At 51.1% G+C, this 16,451-nt stretch overlaps 2 protein-coding genes across 2 annotated transcripts; one reads left to right on the top strand and one right to left on the bottom strand.

The window, feature by feature from the left end:
* Positions 1-76: 76 nt before the first annotated feature.
* Positions 77-3,793, bottom strand: PV07_00058 (uncharacterized protein). The gene is made up of 3 exons (XM_016386475.1): positions 2,130-3,793; positions 1,714-2,082; positions 77-1,663 (listed from the first exon to the last, which is right to left on the bottom strand). Exons 1-3 carry the CDS (start codon positions 3,335-3,337, stop codon positions 328-330), a joined length of 2,913 nt encoding a protein of 970 aa, XP_016253403.1. The 5' UTR covers positions 3,338-3,793; the 3' UTR covers positions 77-327.
* Positions 3,794-4,706: 913 nt separating this feature from the next.
* On the top strand, positions 4,707-5,822 carry PV07_00057 (uncharacterized protein; the record flags this gene model as incomplete). The annotated part of the gene is made up of 2 exons (XM_016386474.1): positions 4,707-5,465; positions 5,533-5,822. The coding sequence occupies exons 1-2, from the start codon at positions 4,805-4,807 to the stop codon at positions 5,820-5,822; spliced, it is 951 nt and encodes a 316-aa protein (XP_016253402.1). The 5' UTR covers positions 4,707-4,804.
* Positions 5,823-16,451: the final 10,629 nt, after the last annotated feature.

The following is a 16,451-nucleotide window of genomic DNA, read 5'->3' as shown; positions in this document are numbered from 1 at the left end:
ACTGCAAGGCTGCGCCGACTCCCGCAAGGCTGCGTCGTGACAAGGCTGTGGCGTGTTCAGGAGCTGGCGACCACAACTGCTGAGGGATAACATGTTACTGTCAATCAGCAAGTTCCACATATCTCGTCCTTGATGCAGCTCTTGACGTTCCCTGGATCATTCTATAGAAAACCGAGCGTATGTTTTCCTCGAGACCAGAGCAAAGAGATTTTCTATACATCCACAGCACTTGGTATCTTTGCCGCCAGATCGCAAAACTACCCATATCTTCAAATCCTACCATATTGGGACTTGCATCTCATAACCTCGTATAACCAAAGCCGTACATCAATAATATACCTCGTCATCAAATCCCAGATTTTGAGAAGAGCGCTTAGAAGCGCCAGGCCCGCCCATACCCACATTTCTCATGCCGGTCCCCATTGAGCCGTTTCCGCTCGTACCCATATTCATTCCTAACCTCAAGCCCGTACCTGGTCCCATTAAATTGTTCATTCCATTCGTTCCGTTCGTGGTCAAACCATTAACATCCGCGTTGGTTGTTGTGGGGTACATATCTCCGCTGAATTCATATCCGTATCCGCTCTTGGTCCCCATGACGCCTGTGTTGGCTGCTCCTCCCACTGACTCATACGAGTACTGCAGGCCGTTGTATGACGGTGAGTTGCCATTCGTATTGCCATTTGCACTGGATCCCGTTTCTGGTGTGTCAAAGAAACTCAGATCTAGGGTTCCCCAATCTGGCGGCTCGGATCCCCAATTTTCGAAGCCCATCGCCAATTGATTCTGATCCTTGAAGAACCAGTCTTGATTTTCTTCAATCAGACTTTCCACCCCACCAAACAATCTAGCAGCATTTTGCTCGCCAGAAGCGCCCGCCCTGTTCGAGGACGTCGCAGCCACATTGGCTGCGATTCGTGCTTGGTGTGCGTTCCACGCGTCCTGTTGCGCCTTCGTGAGGTAAGTCGATGGGCGCACACGGTGAGAGTCTCGAGAAAGGTCGGATGCGGACTGTGGAGGCATGGACAGCCCTCCTGATGTTCGTCGAGAATCAATTGTTTCTGCCGGCGAGGCAGCCATGGCCGCGGAGAGCCCGCCTGCATACTGAGACATTGACTGTTGACGCAGAGCTTGCGACTGTTGTTGCTGTTGAATGTTCCTCGCCATCAAGTCAGGCACTGGCTGAGATGCGATTTGCTGAGCCATGTTTGCTAGAGACTCGGGCGACACCGGTGAAGGCGCACTCGCTGCGAGCCCCCACTTAGCTCTAAGCCTCGTATAAACCATTTCGGCTTCCTCGGGCATTTCAATGCTCCACTTGTCGGCGCATAGATGCAGGACTCTGAGCGTCCGTCGGGCAGCTGTCCAACATTCTCCCATTTCCTCGAGATGCTTGACACCGTGAATAATATCTCTCCGAGCGTTCTTGTCTGGCAGATTCAACAGATGAATCGTGCAAGCTGAATGTACAATATAGATTGCGATGTTGCATATTTGCCTCAGGCCGTGTGTCCGCTTGTAGAGTCGGAAGAGTTTAGAGATGGCTGCGGCTCCCTGAGTACAATACTTCCTTGGAGATACGTGTGCTGGAAGTGGTGAGGTCGTTCGAGTGTACTTCAGGAACGGTCGATACAGATGGATATACAGGAGTTGGTAGAACATACTGTCTCGAGTCAGCACGCCTCTTGAGGATTTTGAACTTCATAGACTTACTGCATCAGCAGAGCCTGTGGAAGTTGCCCTTCTTTGGGTTCCAGTTCGACTGGTAGGCCTTTCTTCCATGCTTCAAGCCTAGTATGTAGATCACTCAGCCGCTTGAGTTCTGTTTGCCTTGGGGGAGGTTTGTCCAGTAGCTGCGGGTTATAAAATGATGTCAAGAGATCACTGGATATTTCTGCCAACCTAGACAGTTGCAACGCAACAGCTCTGGTGCGCGCTGGTTGCGCGTGCGCCTGAATGATGCCCGAGTCCGTGTATGGCGACCACATTTCACTTTCTTCTGATGGAAACACGTCGGGCTTCTTCACGGTGATGTTGGGCATTTGAAGCTGAGGTTGCCGTCCCAGGTAGTTGGACCAGCACCTGATACCAATTAGCAAACATATGTTTGTCGGCGCAGAGCTACTCACTTGTCAAAGAGGAAACAGCCCCAGAACGTGATTCGTCTTGCATCAATATCCTCATCCGTCAAACGCGACATTTCATTAATCGGCACCGTATCCACATTCAGTCCGAGATCACAAGCCATTCGGAAACTCATGCCGCTGTATACCCAGCCCTTGCTTTCATGGCCGCATCCGGCTTCTCTTACGGACATCAGAGCCAGAGCCTGGACCGTACATAGTTTCGCATTGGCGAACTCGTCATTTTCATAAAGAAGCCTTTTGGCCTCTGCAAAGAAGTGGTCACCAGTGGTTCCGGAATCCGCTGGATCTGCTCTTGCTGTAGGTCGCGATGAGAAGTGGCACCCAAGCGCCAGCATGACGTTGACAAGGAGATGAGAGCAGTACTGTGAGGATGTTCCAGTTAGGAAATCTCGATAGAATAGTTCCTTGGCCAGGGTCGTGAAAAAGGCATAGTGCCAGCAAAAGTACATGTTCATAAAGTGGAGGATGGCTTCTTTGTCCTGGGTGACAGTAGTCCACGAGAGAACAGCCTCTTCGTGAGGCCGTACCACGGCCCGCTGGTATGCTGGAGAGCTTTGTGGACCTCGGTGTTCATATTCCTCAGGTAGCCAGATCAAATTTGATGTACCTCCAATGAATTTGACCGACCCATCCAGCATCAAGTCGCCCATTTTCCCAGAGAGCTCGGCTTCGAATTTAGGGACGCCAAGTTCACCCTCATACATCGAGGAGTCGTCCGGAGCCTCTATGAGGCCTTTCTCTTGCGCATCTATCGTTGCCGCAAGCTCTTCTAGGTTGTCGCACGTCCGTATCTGGCGAACCAAATCCATCACATCCTCCTCGTCGGCGTTGAGAATAGCTTGTATGAGAATCTGGAGGGTAGAGTTCTTGGTCTTGGTAGCGTCCACATCCTTTTTGTATACTCCTTTGCGCCGGTGATCGGTGTGCGGGGCATATTCACATTCAGTCAAGTAGACTGATGCACAAGCAGCGCATTTGGGCAAGTTACCGTCGCATTTGCTCTTCCTCTTTCGGCACGCAATGCAAGCCGTGCTCACGCATCGCCTTTTCGTGGCGGCACCCCCAGAATCCTTATCCTTGCTCTTGTTTTTCCCTTTGGCCGAGGATTGCGCTGAGGTGTCTGGGTGTTCAGAGATATCCCTCAGGGGACTCGGTTGATGAGCTTGCTCTGCTTTGATATCCTCTTCCATCACTAAACGCGGTAGAGGAACAGTTGTTTCACGTATCGATTGTTATTGCGACATGTGGTCTGGTCGGATGAGGCCGACGCAGGAGCATTCTGGACCGGCAGACAAGGTTCTGGAGGGAGGGGGAGAACGATTTCAGAGGTTGCAAGCACGAGTTGGCGCGATGCGAGGCTGTTTGCCCACGGAATATGAATGGTTCAATCAGTTCTCCGAAGCATTGGATTTGTCGCTTAGCGAGGGCAATGCTGAGAGGGCGACGATAGGAGGCGGTATCAGACCGTGGGATTTTGGACCTTGCAGAAACACACCGTGTGAGTACACGCGCTCAGAAGTGGAGTGTGTGTATCTATAAGACGACTGTGACTCAATACGATCAAGATACAATGAGAATTTCGATGAGGCTATCATGCGAAGAAAGATCTGACGACCACGGGCAACCCCCACTCACCCACATGTAGGGCAGCACAGGGCAGGAATTAATCCAGGGAAAGGGACCGTTGGAGGCTGACTGATTAATCAGTCGAGGGAAAATACGGAGTAGCATCCGCAGCTTGGAGGAGTGACAGGGTCACCAGGCACGCCAGGGTCGCATCCACGCTTACCACCTACCACCTAAGACTTAGGGAGCCTAGGCACTGGGTAAGAAGCGTTGCCGCCCGCAGTGAACCCCGCACGCTCTCCAATCACTCCCCCTAAGCAGCCCCTCCTCCCCTTAAGCCACCCAACCCTTCTCACGTTGCAAAGACGCGGCTACAAGAATCTCGATACCCCGCCCATTATGCACGTCTCGATGACTTTCTTCGGGATGCAAATGTCAATGTCGGCATGCCTGATGCCGCCTAGGGAAGATATTCAGAATCTTATGTGATGGCCTTCCCTCGGTCATTTAGACCAGCAAAGATTCAGCCTCGTCAGATTTGGTTGGCCAATTTCAAGTCCAATTTGATTGGTTGTGCATCGCAAGGTCGGGTGGTCCACAGTGACATGACCTCAAGGCTCTTTGGCAGAGGATAACAAAACAGTGCACGATGGTTGGCATCCATAGCACATTGATGGCATGTATTCTACTTTGTGTGTGAGTGACTTGAGCTTCACAGTCAGCTGCGGGTGCTCACACTCAATTTTAGCGACAACGCGAGGGACCCCCATCCTGCCGCCCAACCGAGGCAAGGCCACCGATTGGCATGATAACTTACTTGCCTATCCGGGAATCTTTCCGATCGAGAATGGAAATTCGCTTAGATTGGCGACTGATCAAGCCTGAGGAGGGAAGTTGCTGCACTACCTAGCCATGATTGAGCGCCATTGTGAGTACAGGGCCTCGACGGAGCCATCGAGTTAAAACAATCTGGCAGCCGCATTTGAGATCCTCTGGTGACCATGTCGCCTCGTCTTGTGTTAGGGGGCTGTATCAGAATCGGCTGACTGTATAGCTCTTTTGATCTCAAAACTGCTTCAGGAACTTCTGTCATGGCTGTCAAATCTCCTACCCTGCCTACACTACCTCCTCCGATTGATCCATCCTACCAGCCAAAGGGATCGGTGACGATCCTCCCTGCAACAGCAGCTATAGGAGATATCCTTTCCGTGCTTGAACGCGACGGAGGGGTTATCCTGAGGGATTTCGTATCGACCGACGAGCTCAGATCTATTGAAACAGAACTGCAACCGTGGAAACAGCTTAAGCGGAAAGACGCTGGCTCCAGCGATGCATTCGTTACAATACCTCAATCTACTGTGCTTATCCCTGGCCTGGTGGGGAAGTCGCCCACTATAGCATCGATATGTGAGAACGAGACACTCGAGCTGTTGCGTGAAAGGATTCTGAGAGACCAATTCATCAACAAACGGGAGGACTTCGATGAATACAATATCATCAACCCTCTCCTGAGTCTCAGCATAGCGATGAACATTCAATACGGCGCTCCCAGACAACGCCTCCACCGTGACGACGGAATCCATGCCGTCAGACATGGCAAGGGCGAGTTTCGTCTCGACAGAGCAAGTCAATTTGGTTGTCTTATTGCCGGGTGCGATGTCACACGAGAAAATGGTGCCACCATGTTTGTCCCGGGAAGCCATAAATGGGGGGACGAAGCGTGTGCTACAAAAGATGAAGTTTGCTTCGCAGGTAAGTCAAAGAATCATTGATAGCATCCTGTGATCCGTCCACTGGATTTCGTTGACCGTTCTCTCAGAAATGTCGGCTGGATCGGCACTGATCTTCCTCGCATCCTGTTTTCATGGCGGCGGCCACAACAGTGTACCAGGCTCACAGCGCACCATGTACAGTCTATTCTTCATCCGCGGAACTCTTCGAACAGAAGAGAACCAATTTCTGGCCATTCCAAGAAGCAAGGCACTTCAGATGAGTCCCAAAATGCTGGAACTCCTCGGATACGCAAAGCCTACAACCGCATTGGGCGTTGTCGACAACATTGACCCGGTAACAGATTTGCAAGTCGTGTTAGACAGAGCAGCCGGGTAAAGCAAGAAATTTCCAGATACTCATATATGTTATGTCCACGGGTGCGTCAAATAATTGTGACTATTGTGCTTTGGCCAAGCTAGAAGATTCCGCACAGGTGAAGTCGATAAGTGAGTGGATACGCACACAGTTACCAGAAGATCCATCGCCTTTCAATGGAAGCCACCTTTCCGCGTTCATCCTCATCTTGACAAGGCATACTTCCCCTTCGACCATTCAGTTTTTGAAATCGCCCTTACAATGGTAATCCTCCCAGTCATAGTAAGCCTGGAACTCAACGTAGCACGTCTCGTGATCACCTTCAATCCTACTGCTATACTCAGCTTCCTCGTCCGGAATGAGGGTTTTCGGCAGGTTGCCACCCTGGCTTGCGGCCTCGACAAGTAATTGGCCCTGGCATGCGTGCTCAAGGCTCAGGAATAGGAATGCAGCTTCATCGACAGTCCTGCCTACTGTCAATAAGCCGTGGTTGCGCAGGATGCATGCTTTATTAGTTGGTCCTAGGGCTTGAGCGATCATCTCGCCTTCCTCCGCGGCCAACACAACGCCACCGTAGGAGTTGTATACGGCATGAGCATTGTAGAACTTGAGCGAATCTTGTGTGAGCATTTGGATAGGCTTGCCGAAAGCGGACCACGCTTTGCCGTAAACCGTGTGTGCGTGACACACGGCGACGACATCAGGCCTGGCTTTGTGTACTTCGCTGTGGATTAGGAAACCAGCGGCATTAGGGGGCCGAGTGCGGTTGCCCCCGACAACTTTGCCTTCCATATTGACTGCAATCATGTCGCTGGCCTTGAGTAGACCATAGTGTACACCGAGAGCTAGTCAGCTTCATGGTCAGTGGAAGGATTCGGTGCATGCGGCATCGTAACGACGTACGATTTGTCCAGAAGATGTCATGGCTCCCCGGGTCTCTAACGCTGATATGACCAGCGATGCCCTCAACATATCCCTCACGAGCCCAGTGGCGGAATGCTGCGGCCATATGTTCTAGTTGCCATTGGCGTTTGGCAGCTATGTCGTCAAATTGAGGAATACCAGGCAGCGCCACATCGCCGTGAGAGATCGCGGCAAGAGGCGACTTGTCCTCCACGCCGTGGGCATATTCTTCCTTGGATTTCGACGTCAATGGCCCTGGCGGAAGGAGATCGCGAATGGCGGACGGAGCCATGGCGGGAGGGGTTTTGGTCTATATGGGTTACAAAGGGTGAAGTCGTCTTCGAAAATGATAGCTCAGGTGCAGAGGCGTTGGGCGTTGGAGGATATGAATATGTCGTTTGATGCCTCGAGTATAGGTGAGGGCTTCCAAAGACTCTACTGCAGCTTGAGTGATCGGTGGTTCTAGTAAATGGATGTTTAAAGCCGGGGAATCGACAGCAGATATACAGTGGGGGAGAGGGGCAGACTACCGATGGATTTTGATGGATAATCTTGCTGGATGTTGATCGGAAGCGCAGCAGAGTCTATAGCGGCCGGCTAGAATCCATGGAAGCACCCTGGACCCCAGTTGATATATAGGGAGTTTCAGTATGGCACCTGGGGCTGAGCTAATCCCATCGTTCAACATCCGCCACGGCTGAATTGACAGCACCACAGGCTTCCAATTGATCTGAAGACTCCTGTACAGTGTATCTCATCATTTGTCACCTTTTATTCTACCTGGTTATCTCTACGAAGATTATTTTCTCTGTGGTCGGCAGCACCACTTCAGCTGCCGGTCTGTTGAACTGCTCTGGAAACTATTTGATATCCTTGAAAATTGATACCAGTGACGAACATCGTAGATGTGGCCTGTTGTGGAGATCACCGAGTGCCCTGCAACTGAAACACTATAATTCTCAATAGGTATCGGTGTATTCAACTCCATAGTCTCTAGTGTGTTACTTACATGAACAAAACTACCGAACTCCTGCGGAACAGCGATAAGTCGCTGAAGCTTCCCAAAGCATTCGATTCCCGAGATTATAATTAAGACGAACGAGGAATATAAATTTAAACGACGCGAGACTTTGTCAAGCGAGGTCGTCTCATTGGCACAGGACGTGGATAGAGTAGGCCAGCTCCACCTCTTATCTGTGTATCTCAGTCTCGAAACTCTCCAGATTCTGGGAATTCCGAGAATGCTGAGATATCCGAACGTGACCATAGATGTACCCATATTTGAGACACGCTACACCCCCTGACTCGGTAACTCTGTGTCATCGTCAAGTGTCGAGACCAAAGCTCCTAACCTTATCTACTGAGTCGCAGCTTTCCCCTTCTGGCCCATTTCCGAAGCCCAGTCACGTCCACCTCTGGATTATGTCCTACTTAGAAGCGGATATCTGGGGGCATTAGTAGGTAGACTCCAGCCTCACTGGATTGATAAGGCTCTCAAGATGTATATGGTGAATTAGAAGCTGGCTGAATACCCTACAGTCGTATCTTCGAGAGAGCTTTCCCAAACTTCGATCCTTCTTCCATGCCACCATCACGACAAAGAATCCCAAATTGCATTTTCCGCCTTTTCTCCCCTTCAAATGCCGCTTTCTCAACCAAACCTGACTGGCAGCAGCGACCCTGCAGCCACACCATACGGCAACCACACGTCTTTCCCCTGGGAGCCGATGCCCGACTGGGGAGGTTCTAAATCAATCATGTTCCGTTCAGCAGACGGGAAAGTCGTTGCTGCAGCCGCAAAGGAGTCCGGCACGGGTACCCTCCTTTACCCGTGTGACGAGTTTTTCTACGTGACTGCGGGCTGGATCAAGCTCAAAATCCACGGCGGGCAGACATTCACGCTCAAGGCGGGCGACTTCACGTATCTGAAAAAAGGAGTTACTGTGGATTTCGAGTTCGGGCCCGATTTCACTAATGTTGCAGTCTTCATCGACGAGGAGAGGGTTACTCAAATGTAGAACTTGGTGCTACTTTTGTGGTTTCGCTCCCAACACCGGCTCTCAGGCGCAGCAAAACGAACGTACCTGGAAACTTGAGGCGGGAGTGAGAGTGAGAGTTAACCAAGCCTTGGGTCTTAACATACGATCAGAGCACGATTCAGCTATGATCAGCTTTTTATCATCGTGATACACAAGAGTCGTTTGATCCGAAGGCGTGTGTGTGGAGAGATGGTGATCAAATAGTGCAAAATGTGCCCAGCCCTGCGCTTCGACGACTCATTGAAGAGTCTCGAGACCAAGAACAACATGTTGACACCGTGGGCCTCGCGAGCATAGAAATCTCCTTATTTCTACTGCGTCACAATCTCGTAGTCTATATGGCAACGTCGAAGTGTGCCGTAACTCGAGTAACACAGACTGTGTATGATCACGAAATGGTTGTTGAGCCCATATGACTTCAGAACCCATTCTGGATGCTACCGACGACGAGAAGATCCGACGCACTATATAATATGGAATCATTCTCAGACGCAGATGTATCTCTGGTGCGAGGAGTATTCAATATGAGCCACGGGAGTGAAAATATTTATATTGTTGGTCGGAGGGGGACATTGGCGCTGTCTTCTACCGGTAGTACAGAAGAGGTGCTCGAGGAGGATGATACCAATCATACCCAAGCGCATACAACGTCGGTATAGGCTTGCTGAAGATCCTATGGTATCCAAAATGGACTAACCACCATCGTGTCGAGATGCATCCATCCTGAGCGAATATCAGCCGCCTTGGACTTCTTCTTCTCCCCATTTTGGTACAAGCCGCACGGTGGTCACTCTACTTTGTGGAAATTCAGCTCCAGTCGGTGGCCTTTGGGTCCAGACATGTATGCATCGTTCATGTCCATATCACCATGGTCGTAGATGGTAGTTCTGTAGTTGGTGTAAATGCCAGCTACGACATACTTTATCGCTAGGACTTGAATTAGTGGTCATAAAAAAAGTATGTCCAACAGCAAGACTCACAGTAAAGGGCGAAATTGCTTCCGATACACATTCTCCCACCGCTGCCGAAAGCCCAGAACCAACGCTTCATCGTAGCTAGATGATCCGGCGAAGCATCAAGCCATCTCTGGGGCTTCCAGCTATGTGGGTCAGGAAAGACCTCTGGTGTTCTGTGCAGTGTATATGCAGAGCACTGTACCGTGGTCCCGGCAGGGATGTTTGGGATGCCTCCCAGCGTACAAGACTTTGGGACCCTGCGAGGTTGTGCACCTGGCACCGGCGCCCAGAGTCTAAGAGTCTCCATCACTATGGCATGCAGAATTGGTAATGAGTCGATGTCTTTTGGCTGTGCGATGTCTTCAAGTTCGACTTTCCGAGGAGGATCGAATTTCAGAGGATGATCCAAGGAGAGTAACTCTTCTCGAAGCTTATCTTGCCATTCTGGGTTGCGGCACATCTCGTAAAATAGATAGGTCTCGGTGATGCCGCTCGTCTCGAAGGCGGCTGAGTTATGCGCGAACATGTCGCTGGCGATTTGGAGACGCTGGGGATACTCCTTGGGTTTCGAGTTAACATTGCTCATTGATTTCAAGGCTTGCTCGAATACAATTGGCTGGTCTTCGGGTGACAGGGAGGTGCCGTGCGCAAGAAGCTGTTGAGCTTCGTCACATTTTGCTAAATTCCAGTCCTCGGCGACACGAAATGCGGCATCAACCCATGCGGGAATCAAGAAGATCCCAAGTTTGCGAAGTATATTGGCAAATGCAGGGAATTCGTACCGCCAGAATGTATAGCGTGCAGGTGCAAAGAATCCATCCAAATAGTGCCTCCGCTCGCGTGCATCCTGAAGGAAGTTACTCCGAAGCGATTTACCAAATTGCCATTGCACAAAGGTATCCATGGAGTAGGAGTAATTCAGCTCGAGCACCTCGACTGCCTTGCCTTCGATTGAAGATTTCTCCAAAATTGGTAAATAGGCTCCAAACAGTACGTCTCGGATTGCCGCTCGTGCAGTACGCGATGACATAATGAAGGATTTCGAGAAGGTGTTCGAAATCATCCGCTTCCTCGTGTTGTGAGAGCCGTTGTCCTCGAACGTGAAGATATTCTCAGTCCTAAGAATTCATGTCAATAAACTGGCCCAACAAACTAATTTGCCACTATATCTCAAGACTTAAACCAGGACACATACCCGTAGATAGCAAAACCTCGGAAGTAAAACGGCACTTTTGGGAAGCCGCCCTGGTAGATAGGCTTGAGTCCGTTGTCGAAGCAATTGAAACTCACGACATTTGGCGCCAATCGAACGGCAACACCTTTTTTCATATGCTGATCATACACCGTTCGATTCTCCTGTTGCGACCACCTCATCCACAGAAGCCATATCTGGCTGAAACTGCACGACCAGTGCGCATTGGGCACTGTCGCGAGTGGTGACCAGAGCGCGGGATAGAGAAAGAACCTGCAGAAAACTGCTATAATGATAAAGATAGCAATATAGAAAGTGTGAAACTCCATGGCGATCAAATGCCAGAGTATCTACCAGAGATCGACCGTCAAAGCTGTAATCAATACACCTTCTGCTTGAACTTTGATGTACTACAGATACACTCGCAAGAGAGAAGAGTCCTTGAAATAACGTCCATACTGTGAGAGTCCTTGGCGACCGTCTTGTTGGCACGCAGCCGTCGAGACCCAGCCATAGGATAGCACTATTCTCCAGTCTATCAGACGTGAACAGGATCATGTCTGGAACGGGCAGATGTACAGTGTTCGCAACTGGGCCGAAATCGGCAATTACCTGGACCCACAATTTGCTCGGACTTCGAGTTGGAAGCATGATAGAGGTTGAGATTCAAACCTCTCCCTCCCTAGTCGACTAGTCTGGCCCATGAGTCCACGGAGGCAAATCAATTTGACTCCAAGCTATCTAGTGGGCGAGCAGGAAACCTTCCCGTTTGGACATATATCCCGACTTTTCGAGGCTTGCAAACTTGAAATGCATATCCCAACGTATGCGAGGTACCAACAGGGCTCTCGATAACCTTGTCGAACCTCGCGTGGCCGTCCAGCAAACGAGGCAAGTCTTCCAGCCGCAGCTCATGCTGTAACTTAGAGTTTCAACGGTCCCACTGCACCTTCGACTACAGGTTCCCGCGATAAGAGAACCATTCCGCGTGTGCCTCCAGCAGCCAGCTATATCTCGATAATCCTTGTCCAGTCTCGAGAGTAAAGGTCTCGACAAATATAAGGACCGATGTTCGTCGAGTTCCGTCCGTTGTCTACAATATTCTACTATCAACCTTCGTCTCGAATTCCGCTATCAGGATGTCGGAAATGAAGGACACAAAAGAAAACATTGTTCTTGACCGAGAGGTCAGCGAAGAAGTCGGCACCATCGTGGCAGAGAATGCAGACCACCTTCGACGAAAGCTGGGCAACCGTCAGATTCAGCTCTTGACCATCGGAGGTGCTATCGGCACTGGGCTCTTTGTCAGTATCGGTGGCGCGCTCAACAAAGGTGGCCCAGCCGGCTTGTTCCTGGGCTGGTTCTTCTACTGCTGTATTGCGGCAATCATCAACAATGGCATGGCAGAAATGACCACATACATGCCCATCAGCGGCGGCTACCTTCGATTAGCTGGAAGATGGGTAGACGATGCTTTCAGCTTCATGGCTGGCTGGAATTTCTTCGCATATATCGGCCTCGGCATCCCCTTCGAGATCACGGCTATCAGCTTGGTTCTATCATACTGGCGGGACGATATTCCCGTGGCAGCGGTTTGCACTGCATGCATTGTACTTTACATGTGAGTAGCGAGGACCAGAGAGCTCTTGCAAGAACCAGGGTTAACCTCTTTACACAGTGCCATCAACGTTGTTGCCGTTCGTGTCTATGGAGAAGTCGAATTCTGGCTGTCGAGCGGCAAAGTATTCTTGATCCTGATTCTCTACTCTTTCACCTTTATTATCATGATCGGTGGCAACCCTCGCCACGATGCATTCGGCTTTCGGTACTGGAACAATCCCGGTGCCTTTGCAGAGTACGCTCATACGGGCGCACTTGGCCGCTTCGAAGGGTTTTTGTACTGCTTCTTCTTGGGGCCCCTTCTGATCACGGGCCCAGAATATATATCTATGGTGGGCGCCGAGACCAAACACCCAAGAGTCTACCTCAAACGCGCTTTCAAGACCATCTACTGGCGCTTTGCTTTCATCTTCATTGGAGGGCCTATCTGTGTGGGTATTTGCATCGCCTACAATGACCCTACCTTGATCGCCATTCTCCAAGGAAGTCGGTCCGGCAAAGGAACAGCCAATGCATCGCCCTACGTCATCGCTATGCAGAACCTGGGCATTGATGGCCTTCCTCATCTCGTCAACGCTCTTTTGATCACCAGTATCTTCTCAGCTGGCAATACCTATATCTACATTGCTTCCCGAATCTTGTATGGGTTGGCTCTGGAGGGCCGTGCGCCGGCTGTGCTGAAGAAATGCACCAAGTCTGGAGTGCCAATCTATTGTTTGGCTCTCGTTGTCGCCCTCTCCTGTTTATCCTACCTTCAGATATCAGCCGGCACAGCGCAGGTCTTGTCTTGGCTCGTCAACATCATCACCGGAGCCGGCGTTGTCAACTACATGGTGATTGCGACGACCTACCTGTGCTGGCACCGAGCCTGCAAGAAGCAAGGGCTCGATCGCAAGACCTTGCCCTATTACGCGAGGTTCCAGCCGTGGACGACCTGGATCGCACTCGGTGTGGAGACACTGATCTTGATCTTCTATGGCTACGCGACGTTTCTGCCCGGCTGGTTTACCTACTCCGACTTCTTCTCCTACTACACCGTGGTGGGTGTGTCCCCCATTCTCTATTTCGGGTGGAAATTGATCCACCGCACCAAAATCGTGAAACCGGCCGAGGCGGATCTGGTCTGGGAGCGACCGTTGATTGATGCATATGAGGCTTCGATTATCAGCAAGCCCATTGGCTTCTGGACCGAGATGCTACAGCTCGTGGGCTTCCGTCGGCACCTCAGAGATGACGAGCGAGCCTGAACACGCAGCGGAATCGAGGCACTGGTGGCCGCCGTCAGATGTGGCGGGGAGCGTTAGGAGTCTTTTTGGTTTGATTTTCTCTCCCTGGAAGCAAGGGGTCGCTGTTCAATGCGCTTTCGGAAGAACGCACTAAGGATTTGCAAAACCACTTGAAAGGATCAGCAGCCCAATACGAAGAAAGCTCTTGGTCTTGCTATTGCGAGAGCCCAAAAATACGCCGTGACTACCGTGGGATTAAAGAAAAACCTGGCCATTGAAAATATCTTGTAATCCCGGAAAGCTCCCAACGCGGCCGTGATCCCTGAGCCGTAGTTCGGCGATATAGTAGTCGGCGCATCGTTTCCGACCCACAGAGATCTCGGGGGTTCAACAGTGAGACTCTACCGCAACGACCACTTGGCCAAAGTTGTGCTAGAGATGTCTGAGCGGCCAAGATAATATAAGGGTAGGGAGTTTCTAGTGACGGGAGGCGACACAAAGACCAGCATCTAGACTCCCACACCCCGGAATCTGCATTAGTGTGAATTGATCATCCCGGTCTGGGGTCTCTTGTACCCACTTTCCTCATCGGGAAGGATTGCGAGTTACCCGCCCCTCAGACACTTTCTGCGGTAGTTGCCCAGAGCATTCTGCCCAGAGCGTTTTTGGGATCGATTGCCATGGGCTGGATGAAGGCAGATCTCGCCCCAGCAGCACCGTTGAATGCTATCGCACCTATCAGCCACAAAGCTTCAACCCAGAGAGCACAGCCTTTCCAGACCGTTCTGTACGTACTCGACCCCGACAAGAACGCCCGCGGCGATCCCCTCTGGTATACCCTCCGACGGTCCGATGGCATTTCCCCCTTTCAACGCGTAGAAGAGGGCCCACTAGCCCTCTGGAAACTGCGAGTCAGTTTCCACCGGTTTAATACCTTTTGGAACAGTAGCGATTTTCACGTCGCTCAGACACTGTCTTCCTTTGGGGAGGAAGAACGCTCTGTACCAAGACGTTGCAATGAGGCGGTCCAACATCTGCCCAAGCTTGCTTTCGCCACATCGTCATCCTTGATGAAAATGCCATTCCCGGGGCGTCGAGGGATCGAAAGCTACAAACCAGGCGTCTTCGTGAGAATATTCTCCGTCTGTCGCTAGTGTCTCCGTACCATTCATAGAGAATGAAAGGCTGCCGGTAGTTCAGTGGAGTTGGAAACAATGGCACCTAAGATAGATCGTTCCGATGATCTAGCTTTTCAATCGAGCCTGGGGGATCGCTGTCCGGGAGGAAGATGTCGCCGATTGCGTCAACACGAAAGGCTCGATCAGCTTCGAGCATGCCAAGGATCGCACCTATCTGTTGCCTCACATGTCACTGAGTCAGATCTACCCCTTCCTTACAGAAGAATCAAATTCCAATTCTTCTTGAGAGCCAGAGCGAGCCACGAGAGTGTTGTTCCCGCATCGCGCAGTTTCCAGTGCTCCTCCAACATGTCGATGGCCAATAAGTTGGCGGGTATGCGATTCATCGAGAACAGCGCCCTGAATCGTTTGCGTACTTCGTCTCGTAGATCAGCGTCAATTTTCCCCAACTCAGAGGCGGCCGTGAAGAGCGGAAGGGCCAGAACTATGTGGTATGAGCAGCCAGCGGGGATTGCCATGATGTTTTCAAGGATTTCCCGGGCGTATTGTCTTATGATACCGTCAATCTCCACTTCTTCGAACTGGGCACATGAATGGGGTGTGGTGCAATCTGCTGGATCGGCAAGTGGCTCATCGCGAGCGGATGCAATCGTGCGGTAAAGCATGATGAGGCCATGCTTTCTGAAAGAATCGCTCACTAGATGGAGGTTGTGGTCTTCCTCAGGTGAATCCCAGCTGAGCAGCTCCTCTTCCAGTGTCTCTTCCAGGGCATGGTCTCTAGGACAATCGTCGATGATGGCTCGACAATAGCGGCCTAAAGTGCTCAGCAGGTAGTAGATCTCAGTCGAGTGGCCAACCACCGGGTGGAAAACTCTTCGCATAGCCGAGATACAATGGTAAATTTCTGGAGTGTTCAGAGGTGTTTGATCCTGCGGCCTCACGAAGAAGGCGGATGCTTGATCCCAATATATATAGTTCCCGAGGGCGAGTTGCACAAAGGCATCATTGATTGAACCAGTGTCGGCGACCATGATGTCGATGAGGGCTCGAGCACCGTCCAGGTGGGCTTGTCCGATATCAAGCTTGTTCTCTTGATCGGTCCACGCCGACAACATTCCCAGGATGAGCATCGTAAAGAATGAGGCTTCAGGTGGACGCTCATTCTGCCGTAGCTCCTCCCGGAGGAGTGTCAATGCCCGAGCTTTCTCCTCCAAACAAGGTGTGAGCGCGGCGGGACTGAAAAAGCTCTCATGAGCTATGCTAATGCTCTGGAGACTGTGAAGTAGAGAGGGCGAAGACTCGAGATATTGCAGAATCGGGAATGACAAGGGGTTGATCTCAGGATTGATGACCATGATTTGGCTTGCCCTCTCCAGCCAGTACTGGAGCAATCGAAGATTGACGTGAGATGAGGTACTCGAGAAACATGTTTCAAGATTGAGCCACGGTAATTCGATCAACCACTGCGCCCGTCGCGGCACAGAACGGCAGACCGAGCCTCTTTGTTGACAGCGGAGGCAAACTGGCCGGGTTTCATCGCATTTTAATTTTCGCCTTTTGCATTCGTGGCAGCCA

This window comes from Cladophialophora immunda (assembly GCF_000835495.1).
Source record: "Cladophialophora immunda strain CBS 83496 unplaced genomic scaffold supercont1.1, whole genome shotgun sequence".
Taxonomy (NCBI): domain Eukaryota; kingdom Fungi; phylum Ascomycota; class Eurotiomycetes; order Chaetothyriales; family Herpotrichiellaceae; genus Cladophialophora; species Cladophialophora immunda.
Note: the sequence above shows the minus strand (reverse complement) of the source record. Positions and strands in the feature narration are given on the sequence as shown.